Genomic DNA, 15,321 nt, shown 5'->3' with positions numbered 1-15,321 from the left:
AGCAGCTTTCCCACATAAACATATGGAAGAACAAAAGCAATGCTGTAGGCAAAAAGAGTTCTTCCAGGAATAGGAGTGGTGAATTCCATTCCACACATGTTGTGCTGGACAAGTAATTATGTTCAATTTGAAAAATAGCTGAAATCTACAATTAATTTGAGTTGTCACATACTGTGTAGTGTCTGGTCATATCATCCCAGACATCACTATGCATATGGTAATAATACCTAACAATGGGACACTGCTACAGTGACAATGCTCCATGCAAGCCAAGTCCAACACTAATTTTAGATTTTTATATTTCTATGGTTAATCTCCAAAGTTATTAATTTATCTTTTTAGACTGTTAGCAGATTTCTGCTTCAGAATTTTTCAATCACTCAGGGGTTGCTGGTGCCCACACCAGGGAGGTGTTCATGTAGTAGAGAAAGGATGTAAGAAATAGGGGCAGGGAAGAAATTACATTAGCATGCAATTCAAATCATTCCATAGTGCTGCCTGTCGTTACTACTTGCAAAGGTTAATACAGGAGCACCTGGGTTTTTCTGTGACTTTCTTTTCATCATGGTTATGCCTCTTCTCCATTAGCAGTGATAATTGAGTTAGCCGGAGGTGACTGTTTCCCTCTGACTGATAGATTGAACAGTCAGATTAAGGAGGAATATATTTAATATGAGAGAGAGCAAAAGCATTTCTCTCAAATTCTTTTCTTTCTCTCCTGTGTATCTGTCAGGGCAAATGCTTACTTAGGCATTCTCACTCCAATGGGCTTAAGCAGTTGTATATTTTTTTTGAAAATTGAAATTACGATCATTGGATGAATTTAAAAAAAAAAATAAGAAAAGCATTGCATTTTATTGTACTTTATAGAAGCACAGCAAAAAGTCAACAAAGTGTACCACATCTCTTCCTAATGTCTTCCCATTGGCAGTTGCAACCTCTACGGCAATAATAATAATAAATAAATAAAAATGACATCCCAACAATTGAATAGCCCCAGGAAAGTGCTATCTTCCTTGCATCTTGGAAAGCTTGCCAAACAGATATTCTATTCAGGAAGCTAATGGCTTCAAAGAGCTCATCCAGATGAGGGATAAAGGAGAAATCAATTCTGAAGTACAGATTTGAATTTTTGCCTTCCATTGCAGGAAAAGTGACCAGGTGGAACCTAGCATTATCTTTATTTTTCACAAACAGGCCACCCAGAGCAGGGAGAGCACAGTACATATCCTACTACGAGGAAAATGGAGGGCTAATACAGTAGCTGTTGTTTGCTCCACTTTAGTGTTTTTGCAAATTACTTGTATTTTCAGCAGTTGCATCTTGGCATTTGACCACATTGTTTAAACCAAATAAGATATTTGTTAGGCTCTAGATAATATACTTTTCCTAGTTCTAGACTTATATTTAAGATTCAAAATTGGAAAGTGAGATGTGCCTTGTCTGAATCAAGAGAAATTAATTATGGGGTGGTTTAGGGATTCCGAGGGGCATGGAGTTGGCAGAAGGAGTCTTCCCTCATCTTTGCAGAACACCCTCAGCATATGACGGGCAAGGGTAAAGGGTAAGAGGATGAGTGGGGAGGTCTCCATAATCATTTTAAAGTGACTCATATAGTTTTCTTGCAGGACTGCTTCTCTAAAGAGCCACCTGTTGGGAAGATCAGGCAGCTTGCACAACTCAGTCCTTCTCAGGCCATCCCCAGCAGGGCAGACAAAAGGTACCTGAGGGGGAAGAAGGAGAATGACAGGGAGGGAATTGTGAGTCTGACCGTTTCAATGGCCACTTCTACAGTCTGAATCTTTATAAACACCAGGTGCTGAAGGTAAAAGCCAAATTAATTTTGATTAGCTTTTCAGTATCACACAGACACCTTCTCCATTCACGCAGTTCAGAGTGATGATAAATGCTGGGAGGCTTTGACTCCTGGGCCTAACAGCTTTAAAATGTTAATACTTACGATCAAGAGGTACTTCCAGTGCACTAATCATCTGGCACAGGAAGAGAATCAGGGGCAGTCTGCCCGCAGATAAGCGCTTCCTTTTCGGCATTATTTTAAGCTGCATTAGCTTAACTCCTGCTGAGACCCACACACTGAATTTCCTTTTCTTCTTTCACAAAAGATTTTGTGAAACGTTGTGTGCAACGTTTAAGTAATTTTCATGCGGGAAACTGAAAAAGGATAGAGTAGGAATAATAATTATAATGTATTAAAAAGAAGGAAATGAAGAGCGGAAGTCTGCAGCACAGAGAACTAGCCCTGTATTATACATGAACTCTAAACGAAAGTTAATTTTTAAATATTTAACTCTCAAGACTGGAATAATCATTTATTCATAAACCAGCTAAAATCAGTTCGGAGATACCAGTAGTGATGTGAAGCATAATCTGTCTACCATCCTTATGATTTTTCCATTTTAAATGGTATTTGTATTACGAGTGTTCAGAGGCTATCATGTCTTTCCCAACAGATCAGGAAAACTTGGCTTTTAAGCTGGTTAGAAAGCAATCACTTTGTGACTTTAGAGGTGAGGCCTAATGGCTTCTCCATTCTACAGATTATCTCTGGGAAAGTTCAGGGGATTGTTGTAAATTTGCTTCAAAGCCAAAACACTAATTTACCAGATGAGCACTGACCATTCAAGTCTTCCCCATCTTCCACCTAGATTACAGCAACGAACCTAGCTGGGCTCTGAGTTCGGGCCCTTCCTCACTGTAGTCACCCTCCTTCACAGTGCTGATTAATTTTTTCTACAAGGCCTTCTCTGGTTAAATATTGGGAGTAGCCATATGTGATCCCTCAAATAAAGTCTAATGTATCTTTAAACAAGTACTTAAAAACCTCAGTGATCTGGGCTTAATTTATCCTACAAACCTGACTTCCTTTTATTTCCATACAACCATTTTTTGGTTTGATGATTCATTTCTGTTTTTCTTTCTTGTGTCAGTCCTTCGATATGCCCCAAATTTTCCTGCCTTCTTGTCTTTGATTATTCTATTTCATTTGCCTGGAATGCCTTTATTCACCATATTTTCTTATCAAAGTCCAATTTATTTCTTATAGATCAGTTAAAAGGTCACCTCCAGGAAACATTAGCTGATCACCCGAACCAGAAGTTATTTTACCACCAACCCTGATTCCCTGAAATTCCTTGCTTTAAACATCACATACATAGGCAGATATATATTAATAAAGAGACTGTGTACACATATTGTATACATGCTCTCTATTCCTCCAGGCAAGGATTTTTGTAGCCCTCTCCCACCACCTCATCTTTGTAGCCCTCTCCCACCACCTAATACAGCCTGCCTTGCATATTGGAAGTGTCCATTGCAAAATGGAGAGCATGAGCACAAACATATTAATAGAAGATTGATATCCATCCCACAGCAAACTCCTACCTGAAATGATAGATTTAATCATGTCCTCTCGTTAATGAATAGAGGTGGGGTGACCAATGACTCTCTCAAGAAGGTGGGAAGGATGTTATTATTATAAACTGGTGTACCTCCCACAAGTTGAAGTATTGAATTATTTATGTAATTTGTATTTGTATAATTGTATATTTTATGATGTCCATCTTTTCCAATAAACTACAGTTCTCCTCAGGGCAGGGATTGCATCTGTCCTATCCCCCACTGCATCCTCATAGCCCATCACAGTGCCTGGCACATGGTAGGTAGTAAATAAATATTTGGATAAAAAAATAAATGAAAGGAGAAAACGGGAAAGAAAAGGAGACTTTACAATCTTTGAAGCTGAGGTTGCATTTGGAGTCTGACTATGATCTATCCAAGGCTGTATTTATTTTTATACTGCTTGGTTTAAAAACCAATCTTTGTTAATATGATCAAATTAGTTGTATGATCATGTCTGTGTGTGGAATAGTGCTTAAATGTCAAAACAAAAATGAAATAATCCTAATAACATATTTTGTTAGCAATCAAATTCTGATTTGAACATGATTAAAATTGTAGTAGGACACTTCTTGCACAACAAATTTTAAAAGAATATGCCAGGCCGGTTGTGGTCACGCCTGTAATCCAAGCACTTTGGGAGGCTGAGGCGGGTGGATCACCTGAGGTCAGGAGTTTGAGAACAGCCTGGCTAACATGGTGAAACTCCGCCTCTACTAAAAAGGCAAAAATTAGCCAGGCGTGATGGTGGGTGCCTGTAATCCCAGCTACTTGGGAGGCTGAGGTGGGAAAATTGCTTGGCTGCAGTGAACCAAGATTGTGCCAATATGCTCCAGCCTGGGTGACAGAGCAAGACCTCATCTCAAAAAAAAAAAAAAAAAAGAAAAAAAGAAGATGCTAAACATAAACATTATACTTACATAAATATTATTTTGTGAATAAAACATCCATATTATTGGCTTCATTTAAGAGCCAGGAAATGTCTTTCCATATTATAATATCAAAACATTCATGTCCATTAAGCATTGAGACGCAGGTACAGAAGCTCACTTAACCATTTCTGAACAAATACAAACTAGACTATCTTTCTGTGGGTACAAAGCACATCTAGATCATTTAGTCAAATGTAATTAGGTCTCTCATGAGTTTTCGGTTGAAACACTAATTTTCAATTCACATAAGCTTTAGGGAAGTTAAAAATAAATGTCACAAATGGCACGAAAACATGCGGATCTTACATATTATACATATTAAGATAAAGCAAAAGAGTCAGACTCTGAAAACGAAAATGGTTTATTTGTCTGATTTCTGTGTCATGCTAATGGAGATTATTGGACTTAAGTGCCAAGTTCTCCAGAAAGGGGGAGAACTAATATACTTTCCAATAGATGTACTAATAAATTGCAACACCTGTAAGATCTTAAACAGCTACATACAATTTCTGTTGTAAGTTCTTCATGTATTTTGCCTGGATGCATTAACTATTCACCCTCCAATATAGAGAAAATCATTAGAAAAATTCATATAAAAGAAAGTATCAATCAACCTCTATGCTTTTTCAGAGTATACATGGAGTAAACGATTACATATCAAATCACAGTGTTTTATAAAGAAAAAAAATGCATTTTTAAGAAAAATTGAAAGCACTTACTTAAAGAGACATGAGTAAATAAATCCTCATACTGCTGGGAGGTCACGAACTACGATAACTGAAGATGAGGGTTCTCCTCAGAAGTTTTAAGTTAGACTGTACCATTAGCCACAAATCGTCTCTAGTGTAGGTTCTGCTACAGGAGGACGAAGCAATGGTCCAGCTCATCCTCTGGCTCCTGCCCATGGAAAATCACCCACTCCTGTGACGTAGGGCCTTATAGGTGAAAATCCAAATGCCTAAGGACATCATTAAGTCCCTAGCACTCAATGAAACTGAAAATCAAATAGAGCTACAGAAGACGTAGCTTTCTCTTAATGAGAGTAATGCACTCTGCACACTGCACCAAGAAAAACCACTGCTTTGCACTCTCGATATTGACGTCAATGCCTTGACTCAGTAGGAGCCCATCTGCCTTGTACTTTACCTTGGAAAATGATGGTCACTCTTCATTAAGTGAGAATCATGAACTAAAACTAAATTGTTACTGTAATTATACTACAGTGAATAAAATCCCAATTTGAAATAGCAGCATGATTTTTAATCAAGGCTAAGGAGTATGTTAGTGCAATATAGCTTACAATGTACAAAAAATATTTGCCATAGACATTTTAAAGCATGATTGAATGAGATAAACGGTAGGTTCGTCTTCTAAAAAACAGATCACCCTGATACTTAAAATCACATATATTGCTAAAAGGACTGAGAGTAATGATAAACAGCAAAGCCTTTTCATATCTCATTTAATTTAACTCCATTCAAAGCAACTTTTCGTATGTTACCTATAGAACCTGTGAAACAGAAGTGGGAAAAATCCCTTCTTTAGTAAACTTTTGATCATTAGAAAAGAAATGCAATTCAAGGTTCCCTTATTTCTTTTGCCTCAAATTCATATTAAACCACACAGCAAATATTCCCCTGCATTACTTACTATGTATTTCAAAAGAAAACCCGACAGTTTTGACAAAGGATTCACATCAAGCCTGAGAGAAAGAGCTCTCCTGTTGCTTACTTAAGAAGTCTTGTCTTTAGAAAGAAAATAAAATCTTTCTTTTTCTCTCAAATGAAGGACGAAATTCTTTTAATTTAAAAAATCAGCTCTCTACCAGAATTCGAAGACCATGCATTACTCGCCATTTCATTCTGCTGTATTTGGGCTTTTCAGCATCCCAGCATGGGTGGGTTCCATGCAGTTTGAACACATAACATGATCCACACTCTCCAAGCAGATAAACAAATATGCTTATGTGACTAGATGCCTTTTGACACACTAATTATTGCTCTGATGCCTCATCAGTGGCTTGCCTCATTGACTGGACAACTAAGTGGGTATGACACCATCTTGACTGTGAAAGACATTTTTCAGCAGTCAACTTGGTGATGGTCACTTTTTATATTTTAAATATTCACCATAAGGAAGAAGCACACAAATGCACATCTCTAGCCCATGCTGTGCTTTTCAATCACAGATTTTGAGTCTGAGACTGTGGAGGAAAGGTTAGCAAGAAATAGACAATGACGACTAATAATCAACACATCAACAGAGTCACAGTTACGTCTACACCACTACACAATCATGAGTGCACCTCAGAAAAAAGTAGTCTGGGATAACAGGACTATAGAGATGATAACGATCAAACAAGACACACTGTGCGAAGCTTTAAGGATCATGTTTCTAATTTCCTCTAGGTTCAAAGGAATCTTCCACAGTAGAGCCTCTACCAGGAATGTAGTAACTAGAACCTGGAATAGTACCTAAGGAATGGTGAACAAAGAACAGGTGGTTTTTACCCAAATAAAAGGTAATGGAACAACACCCTGATAATAGCTCAAAATCTCTACTCCTCAGAGCACTATAACTAATGATCTTATTTGATATTCATAAAAACCCCAGAAAACAGAAAAACAGGTATTTCTACCTATTTAACAGACAAGAAAATAATCCAGTCATGATGGCTACCATTCACTGAGCCTTTTCCATGTGCCAGGCACAGCGATGAGTCTCCTCCGGGCATTAACTTATCTTCCAAACAATCCCAGAAGGCAATTTCTATTACATTTCTCAACTTACTGATAAGGAATTCAAGTGTAGGATGGTGTCACCTGATTAAGTGTCACGTGATATGTGAAGTACCAGATCTAGAGCTCCTGTTCTGGAAGGTTCTGGAGCTTTTAGCCATCTCACACTGCCACACCCCGAGAGGTCCCTAGCGTTTCCCTCCCTCCTATGTCCTCTTAATTTGTAATTAGTCAATAAGCAAACAGAATTACCAAGTTTAGTTACCCATGTTAAAAAAAGAAAACCTCTAACAGTTTCTGAATATCTATGGAAGATCTTCACAATATTGCCCATGGCACAACTTTAGGAGCTTCTTCACACCAGATTCCATGTGAATAGGACCCCATGGACTTCTACCACATGTGGGCCCTGGCCTTCTAAAAGAAGAACAATTTAAGACAATGTAGACAAAATGTATTTTAAAAAGCTAATTTTAAAAGTAGGCATTGTGTGCACACGGTACAATATTCATAAAGTACAAAAGACCATAGAATGCAAAGTAAGCAACCAGCAATCCCCTTTCTCCCGGAGGAAGCAGTCATTATTACCAAGTTTTGTGAATCCTTCCAGAGAGAGTTCAGGCATAAAGAAACATAAAAATATATTAAGCAGGCCAGGCACGGTGACTCACGCCTGTAATCCCAGCACTTTGGGAGGCCAAGGCGGGAGGATCACAAGGTCAGGAGATTGAGACCATCCTGGCTAACATGGTGAAACCCCATCTCTACTAAAAAAAAAAAAAAAATTAGCTGGGTGTGGTGGTGGGTGCCTGTAGTCCCAGGTACTCGGGAGGCTGAGGCAGGAGAATGGCACAAACCCAGGAGGCAAAGATTGCAGTGAGCCGAGACACACACATATATATATATAGAGAGAGAGAGCAATAATTTAAGGACATTTTAGATTTAGAAAATTATTAAAAAGCTTTTGGGACACTGACATTAGATTATCAAAAATACCAAGGTCTTTTTGAATGAAATCTAGTTATTTGCAACACACATGATCATCTTAATACAGGATTTTTCATATCTCTTTTACTTAGCACAGCAGTAACAAGAAAGAAAATAGAACAATATGAGGCAATGATGTAATTGAGAGATCTAAGATAAACGATAAAGCATGGTTAATGAAAAACTCATGTGTGTTAGACTAATAGCAACCCTGACCGAGGATAACACCTGTTCCACACTTTCCAGGCTTGTCCGGCCAGCTATCTGATGACAGTTGTCAGGATTGGCTTCTGGGATGAGAGAGCTGATTGGAAAAGAAAAGATGGTTGGGGAAAAAGAGGAAGGAATGAGTTCTTTGCAAAGGAAAGGGAATTTGCTTCTTCATCCCACCTTCTAATCCAATCACAATTCGCTAAACAGAGTGGGGAAGGGACTGCTCCACTCTGAATGCCTGCCATGCTCACAGTCTTTCTTCTGCACTGACCTCATCACTCTGACCAAGTTAAAAAGAATTAGGGTGGGTGTTCAGCATTTGTCTGAACAAAGGCAGGGAGCCATGTAGAGCCTGTGAGTTGACTTGGCTGCTTGTGAGGCACTGAAGAGTGACAAACTAAGTGGTAACAAATTCTTTTCTCACAGAGAGGGTGACTGTGAGACAGAGAGAGAGAGTGAGTCAGTGGTTTGGAGCAGCAACAAAAGCCAAAGGTCCAATAGAGGCAAGGCAGTAGGAGCAAGCATGAGTAAGCAAAAGATATGAGGCATTGAGTGCAGAATGAAGCCAGTGGGCGGCAGAGGATCAATAGAAACAGAGATGTTATGAGTGGTCATAACATCAGCAGAACACTGGATAGGTGATAACAAGCACCTTCTACTCCTGCACTACAATCACCAGGCCTCTAAATCTCTTGGTACCCCCAAAAATGTTCCAATTATCTGTGAAGTTTGCTACACTAGTGACTGAGGTTGAGACATCTTCCTGTCTTTTTCCAGTCTTGTGTATTCTACAACAAACTTTCATTAATATGGTAGGTAGACTGTTGCATTGGTGGCCCCAGGAAGCACCTTTCCCAGTATCCATGCCCTTGCATAGTCACCTCTCACAATGGCTGTGGACTTGGCCATGTCACATGCTTTGGCCAGTGGGATTTTTAGCAAGTAATATGTGAACAGAGGTGTGATGACCATTTGCACACTGCAGCTTATCCTCTTGTAATGTTCCCTCTGGGAAGTACGAGCCATACTACTGATGATAAGAAGCCAGTGGAAAGAGACCCTGGGACATGAGAGACCATCCTGAACTCTGGCCCCAGCTGAGATCCCAGCTAAAAACAGCTGAGCCAGTGACTTTTTAAACTACATGCAATAGAAGAACCATCCTGCCAACCCTGAGGATTATGAGAAATAATAAACTGTTGTTGCTTTAAGTCACAAAATTTAGGAATGGTTTATTTTAACCATAGATATCTGCAATAATGAATTAAGATAAACTGAGATTGGCTGTTTCTTGCAACCAGAAACATACCAACAGGCATATTTAGGAGGACTGATGATCCAAATGTGCAGGTCTCCTTACAAGGTCATGGCTGAACCTAAATTAGTAAATAGTGTGGTGATGTAGACTTCTCTTCAAAACTAATCTATCCTTTTTGGTTTTTCTAGATACTTCTCATATATATGTTGGTGCAGCCAAAGGGCACATACTTAACTTACATTTCTCACACAAACTTATAGTCAGAATAAATAGAAGGTGCTTAACACTGACCATTATTTTAGCATAAATTTGTTTATGCTAAAATATTATTTTAGCATAATTGTAAATTATGTCTAATTTATTGTCTTAGGCATTATATTAATTTATTTCTAATGTAGAATAGCAAAGATTAAGGTAGAGAACAGGATGAGAGAGTCCAATATTGTTAGTCTACCCCTCCTACTTTCCCATTGCCATGGATCATACTAGAACTCTGACTGAGCTCAGCCCCAGCTTCTATTCTTCTCACTCTCCTGCAAGACAGGCAATCTGGGGAAAGCAGGGAGGAGAGAGGGGCAGGCCAAACCACAGGGACAGGCCTCTTCCTTCCTCATAAGGTCCACTTCTTAGCTGATTCCCTTCAGATTAGAAAATAGAAACAAAGCTCCATTTAAAAACAAAAATGGAAAGTAGGAAACTGTTCTAAAAGTGAGGTCTGAGAAATGAAAATTTAATTCTGAATATGGGTCTTCAGAGCAACATATTCAGAAACATTTGTAGACTCACTGAAACAAGCTCTAGCTGTATTTATCTTCCTGTAAACGGAGATTTCTACAAATACCACTGAGAAGATATAAGGATTGGAAACAGTTTATTAAAAACTTCAGCAAAAAAAGGCATAATTGTAAATTATGTCTAATTTATTGTCTTAGGCATTATATTAATTTATTTCTAATGTAGAGTAGCAAAGATTAAGGTAGAGAACAGGATGAGAGAGTCCAATATTGTTAGTCTACCCCTCCTACTTTCAGGATATTAATATTCTAAACATGCTATACCTTATCCACTTGTCAAGAAAACAACACATGGCAAAATGGCAGCCATTTAATAGCAAAAAATAGCATTTTGAAATGCCAGGCAGGCTAGTCACTTTTGAAAAATATTGTATCACATTTCAAAGATAAACCCTGCTATGCTTGCGGAATGGTATGAACCAGTCAGGGTAGGGATGCAGTGCACAGGTCAAAATCTCAATGGGTACTCCTTTCCTAATGAGTGTGAAGGGTAGTAGTGCAGTGAGAAGAGAGAGCAGGAGAGAGAATTAACCTCATGGTAGAAGTCCATGGGGTACTACTCACATTCTACTCCACTAAGAAATTAACCTAGAAGTCTCAGTGCTTAACATAATACAGTTGATACTTCTCCTGTTCTGTTGTCCAGTATGGGTGTGCAGGCACCTCTGCTCGAGGCTGACAGAGGTGCCACCATTTTGTGATGCTGCCATCTTAACAAATGTATTCCAAAGTCCATGCTCTCTTGCTCTTACCATCCTCCAACTAGAAGTGATACACACATCTTTTGCTCACAATCCATTGACCAGATGTAGTCAATGACTCCAATCACCAGAGAGTCTGGGAAATGCTGGGGTGTGGGTGGAATATTTAGTGAGCGCTAGTATTTCTGCCACAGGGAGCATGGGCTATTCACAATCAATCTGAAGTGCTTTTTCTGGAAAGAGTTTCAGAGTGACATCCTAGAGGATGGCCATCTTACTGTTTCATCTCAGCGATTAGTCAGGGAGCAGGATGATGATGATGATGATGATGATGGGCTGTGTGGGTGCTAGCTGGTTGAAGCTACCTCCTCTGTCTTCCTCCCAGATGCATCTATGAATCATTCTTTTCTATAACTTGTGCTTCCTGCAAACAAGGGCCTGAGCATGTGGGTTGGGGAGGCAAAAGGCCCAGATTTGCCAAACTCAAAGGGCATCACTCCCAACATGTCACAGATTACTATAATCTTCCCAGTCACATTTCAAAATATATTCTGCCAAGGTATCCAGGCTCTCTGTAATCATAACAGAACCAGGAAAATGAGAAATAGAGATGGATATGACATGAAGAATTGTATTTTCCACTTGCTATCAGTGCAGGGGAAGGTATATTTTCACAAACCAAATAGCTGAAAATTCTTCATTCCAGCCAGAGGCTGTTCCATATAAAGAACAAATTTCAGTCACTTACTGATATGCATGTTATATTATAAAGAACTTACCAGCAAAACAGCAGAGTAATGAATGAAATATTTAACTCCTGGTGCATTTAATTTTCTTTATACAGGCTATGTGAATATCTGCCTTTATTAAAAATAATAGAGTGGCCATTTGTTTGCAAGAAAATTTATCAGGTTTACCCCAAAGAGCATCCCTCTCCCAAGCATTTAGAATATAAATCAGTTTCTTGGAAGTTAAATATTAACTCCCCAGGAGACCATATCCTCTGTGAAAGGTAAGTACACAAAAGCATGAATGTTAGAAACAACATTCTCTGTACTGTGAGATTTAATCAACCCAACAATTTAAGAGCTTTGGAATATTCTACTGTCTCTGCTCAATTCTGCTGTCTGTGACTTCTCAGGAACCACTTTTTCTATAAAACCACACTCTCTTTTCACCACCACTTAAATGGACTCATAGAAAGAATATATTCCATTGTGATGATTTGAAAGAAATGTCAATTCAAAGAGCAGTTTAGGTAGAAATAGAGCGACCATACAATCCACAATTCTACAGCTCGGTATATATCCCAAAGAAGGGAAAGTAGCATATTAAAGAGATATCTGTACTCCCAAGTTTGTTGCAGCACTATTTACAACAGCCAAAATTTGGAAGCCATCTACGTGTTCATCAACCCATAAATGGATAAAGAAAATGTAGTACTTATATATAATGGAGTACTATTTAGCCATAAAAGAGAATGAGGACAGGCTCAATGGCTCATGCCTCTAATCCCAGCACTTTGGGAGGCCGAGGCAGGTGGATCGCTTGAGCTTTGGAGTTCAAAACCAGCCTGGAAAACAAGCCAAAACTCCGTCTCCACAAAAACAAAACAAAACAAAACAAAACAAAAAAAACAAAAAAAAATAAGCTGGGCATGGTGGCAAGTGCCTATAATCCCAGCTACTCGGAGGCTGAGGTAGGAAGATGGCTTGAGCCTGGGAGGCAAAGGTTGCAGTGAGCCAAGATCGTGCCACGGCACTCCAGTCTGGGCAACAGAGCCAGATCTTGTTTCAAAAAAGAAAAAAGAGAGATCCTGTCACTTATAACAACAAAATAAGCCAGGCATGGAAACACAAACATCACACATTTTCACTTATTTGTGGGATCTAAAATTCAAAACAACTGAACTCATGGAGGTAGAGAGCAGAAGAATGGTCACCCGAGACTGCGAAGGGTAGTGGGAGGGTGGTTGGGGTGGAAGTGGGGATGGTTATTAGGTACAAAAAAATTAGAAAGAATGAATAAGACCTAGTATTTGATAGCACAACAGGGTGATTATAGTCAATAATTTAATTGTACATCTTAAAATAACTAAAAGAGTATAATTGGATTGTCTGTAACACAAAGGATAAATGCTTGAGGGGATGGATAACCCATTTTACATGGTGATTATTACGCATTGCATGCCTCTATCAAAACATCTCATATACCCCATAAATATATACACCTACTATGTAGCCACAAAAATTAAAATTAAAAAAAATTTTGAAGTTTTTTTTTAAAAGAAAAAGAAAAAAACAAAACCAAAGAGCGGTTTGAAATGTCCTCAGGTAGAAGTATTTTTGGTCAAAGTATCTAGCCTCCTAGAAGAGTCAGGACAGAAGAGCCTCTGGTTTTTATCAAAGTTGCTTGATAAGAATGTTAAACCTAGAATGACTGCCTCTCTGTGTCTTTTCAATATAATTTTCATGGACAATTTTGTGTGAGTAAACTGAGCATTTATTTTCTAAAGATAAATATTTATACCCTCTGGAAAGAAATATGGGGAGTAAGAAAAAAGTGAGATAAGGAGGACAAAGAAAAAGCAAGGAAGGAAGAAATGTCATGGAAGTAATACATTTCCAAGTTATGTTATGCTTATTCTTATCATTTTTATTCCAAAATTGTGGTAGTCTACAAATAAACTGGGCTAAAAATACTTACAAAAATTAATTTCTTTAAATATATTAAAGGAATCACAAAGATTTCAAGAAAAGCTTTACTAGAAGATTCCCTGTAAGGGTTTATGCTTTGAAGGTCTCTAAGGTCTGCCTTCCTAGACTTAACACTGAATTATGAGAGCCAAATCTGCTCTAACAGAAATGGAGTCAAATAAACCAGCCACCAATAATGATGGTCACTGAGATGCCAGCACAGAGGGAAAAACCAAGACCAGAAATGGGAAGACAGCTAAAAATTAGATCCTTTGGGGCTGCTGGTTGTTGGGTCTAGGCACAAGCAGGAATGGGGAAGTGAGGACCAGCCACATGGTGCCGTCTCAACCAAGGGAAGAATGAGGTGAGCAGGCCATGCAAGTTTGCCCAGTCCCCTCTCAGAAAGGAGTTGGCTCGGGACTCTCAGCTGAAGTTGAGCAGTGGGTTCTGGGTGGTATCACTTGCTGCACCTGTGTCCAGTGGGGCCAAGTTGGATAATACGAGAGGCAACATTCTGGGGAGAAGGTGATTCAAAAGTCTGGCAGAAGTGAGCTATGATCACATCACTACACTCCAGCCTGGGTGACAGGGCAAGACTGTTTAAAAACAAAATTAAAAACAAACCAGAAAACAGAAAACAAAAGCCTGCAGAGCATCCAACAGAGTTTACAAATGAAAGGATTGGGTAAATAAGGAAATTCAGGGAGGTGGCAGCGGAAAGACTACCAGGGAGACCACTAAGAGTAAGATTTGAGACTAAGGGATGTGGGAGATAGAACCTACACATATCATTAGAGCTGGAAAGAATAACTGCATATAATTTTTGTGAGGTATTGGGTGTGGGTGTTGTCAGGAATGGACAGAAGAAAAGGTCCTATTCCTGCGTGGTCAGCTGGCTGAGGATTAAGCAGGCAAAGTTGGGTGGCTTCTTGCCTGTCAAAGTTGAACGCACCTCACTGAGCAGCTTCTTAAAAATGTCCAGTTAGTCTGTCTGAGGAAGACTTTCCAAATTTAGGTTTCTGTCTCCTTTGAGAATTTTAAATAAGACTATTGTAGGCCCTTGCTAGAGTATAAAACACTAATTGTTGCTCTCCAACTCCTCTCACAAGCCTTGCAGAGAAAATAGTTTTTATTTTTTGGAAGATCTAAATGTATTCTATTCTATTCACATGTATTCTCAAACCTAAAATATAAGTTAAAGAAATACCCTTCCAGAAATAGCTGTAGAGGGCCTGTTAATACTCAGCAGGAGCTTGGTTTTAACTTCTGTTTTTTATCAAAGTTGGTTATAAGAATAAGAGGTAGATAAATCTCAGTGTCTTCTCTGTCTATTTAACTAAGACAAGACATCTAGTTCTTCTGTACAGATTTTGTAAATTGGACTAAGCCATCAGACAAGCTATCAAGCAAGATGCAGGAAAAACAGTTATGTTTGAAAGATGTACTTTGGTTTGAACTGAGAGCAAGGGTTTGGATGGAGATGAGCTGTTCTTCATACATTTCTGCGAAAATGTTGCTCAAGATGGGGAAGCTACGTTGGATGCTGAACATTTTAAGTGGAAGGCAAGCCTACAAAATTGAGAAG

The 15,321-nt window shown here is 38.8% G+C and overlaps 1 protein-coding gene across 6 annotated transcripts in view; it reads right to left on the bottom strand.

Annotated features, from left to right (window-relative positions):
• Positions 1–15,321, bottom strand: part of NRCAM (neuronal cell adhesion molecule) — a 323,278-nt gene that overhangs the window by 100,113 nt on the left and 207,844 nt on the right. For 3 of the 6 annotated variants that reach the window (XM_030932837.1, XM_030932833.1, XM_030932832.1), the window contains exon 4: positions 1,961–2,172. The exons of 2 other annotated variants lie outside the window; for them this stretch is intronic. In XM_030932837.1, the coding sequence (XP_030788697.1) occupies positions 1,961–2,066 (106 nt within the window). In that variant the 5' untranslated portion in view covers positions 2,067–2,172. Of the gene's footprint in view, positions 1–1,960; positions 2,173–5,068; positions 5,408–15,321 lie in introns of those variants that run through there. One more of the 6 variants, XM_030932834.1, reaches the window with a different exon arrangement.

This window comes from Rhinopithecus roxellana, chromosome 6 (genome assembly GCF_007565055.1).
Source record: "Rhinopithecus roxellana isolate Shanxi Qingling chromosome 6, ASM756505v1, whole genome shotgun sequence".
In the NCBI taxonomy this organism is placed as follows: Eukaryota; Metazoa; Chordata; class Mammalia; order Primates; family Cercopithecidae; genus Rhinopithecus; species Rhinopithecus roxellana.
This window is presented reverse-complemented; position numbering and strand designations above follow the sequence as displayed.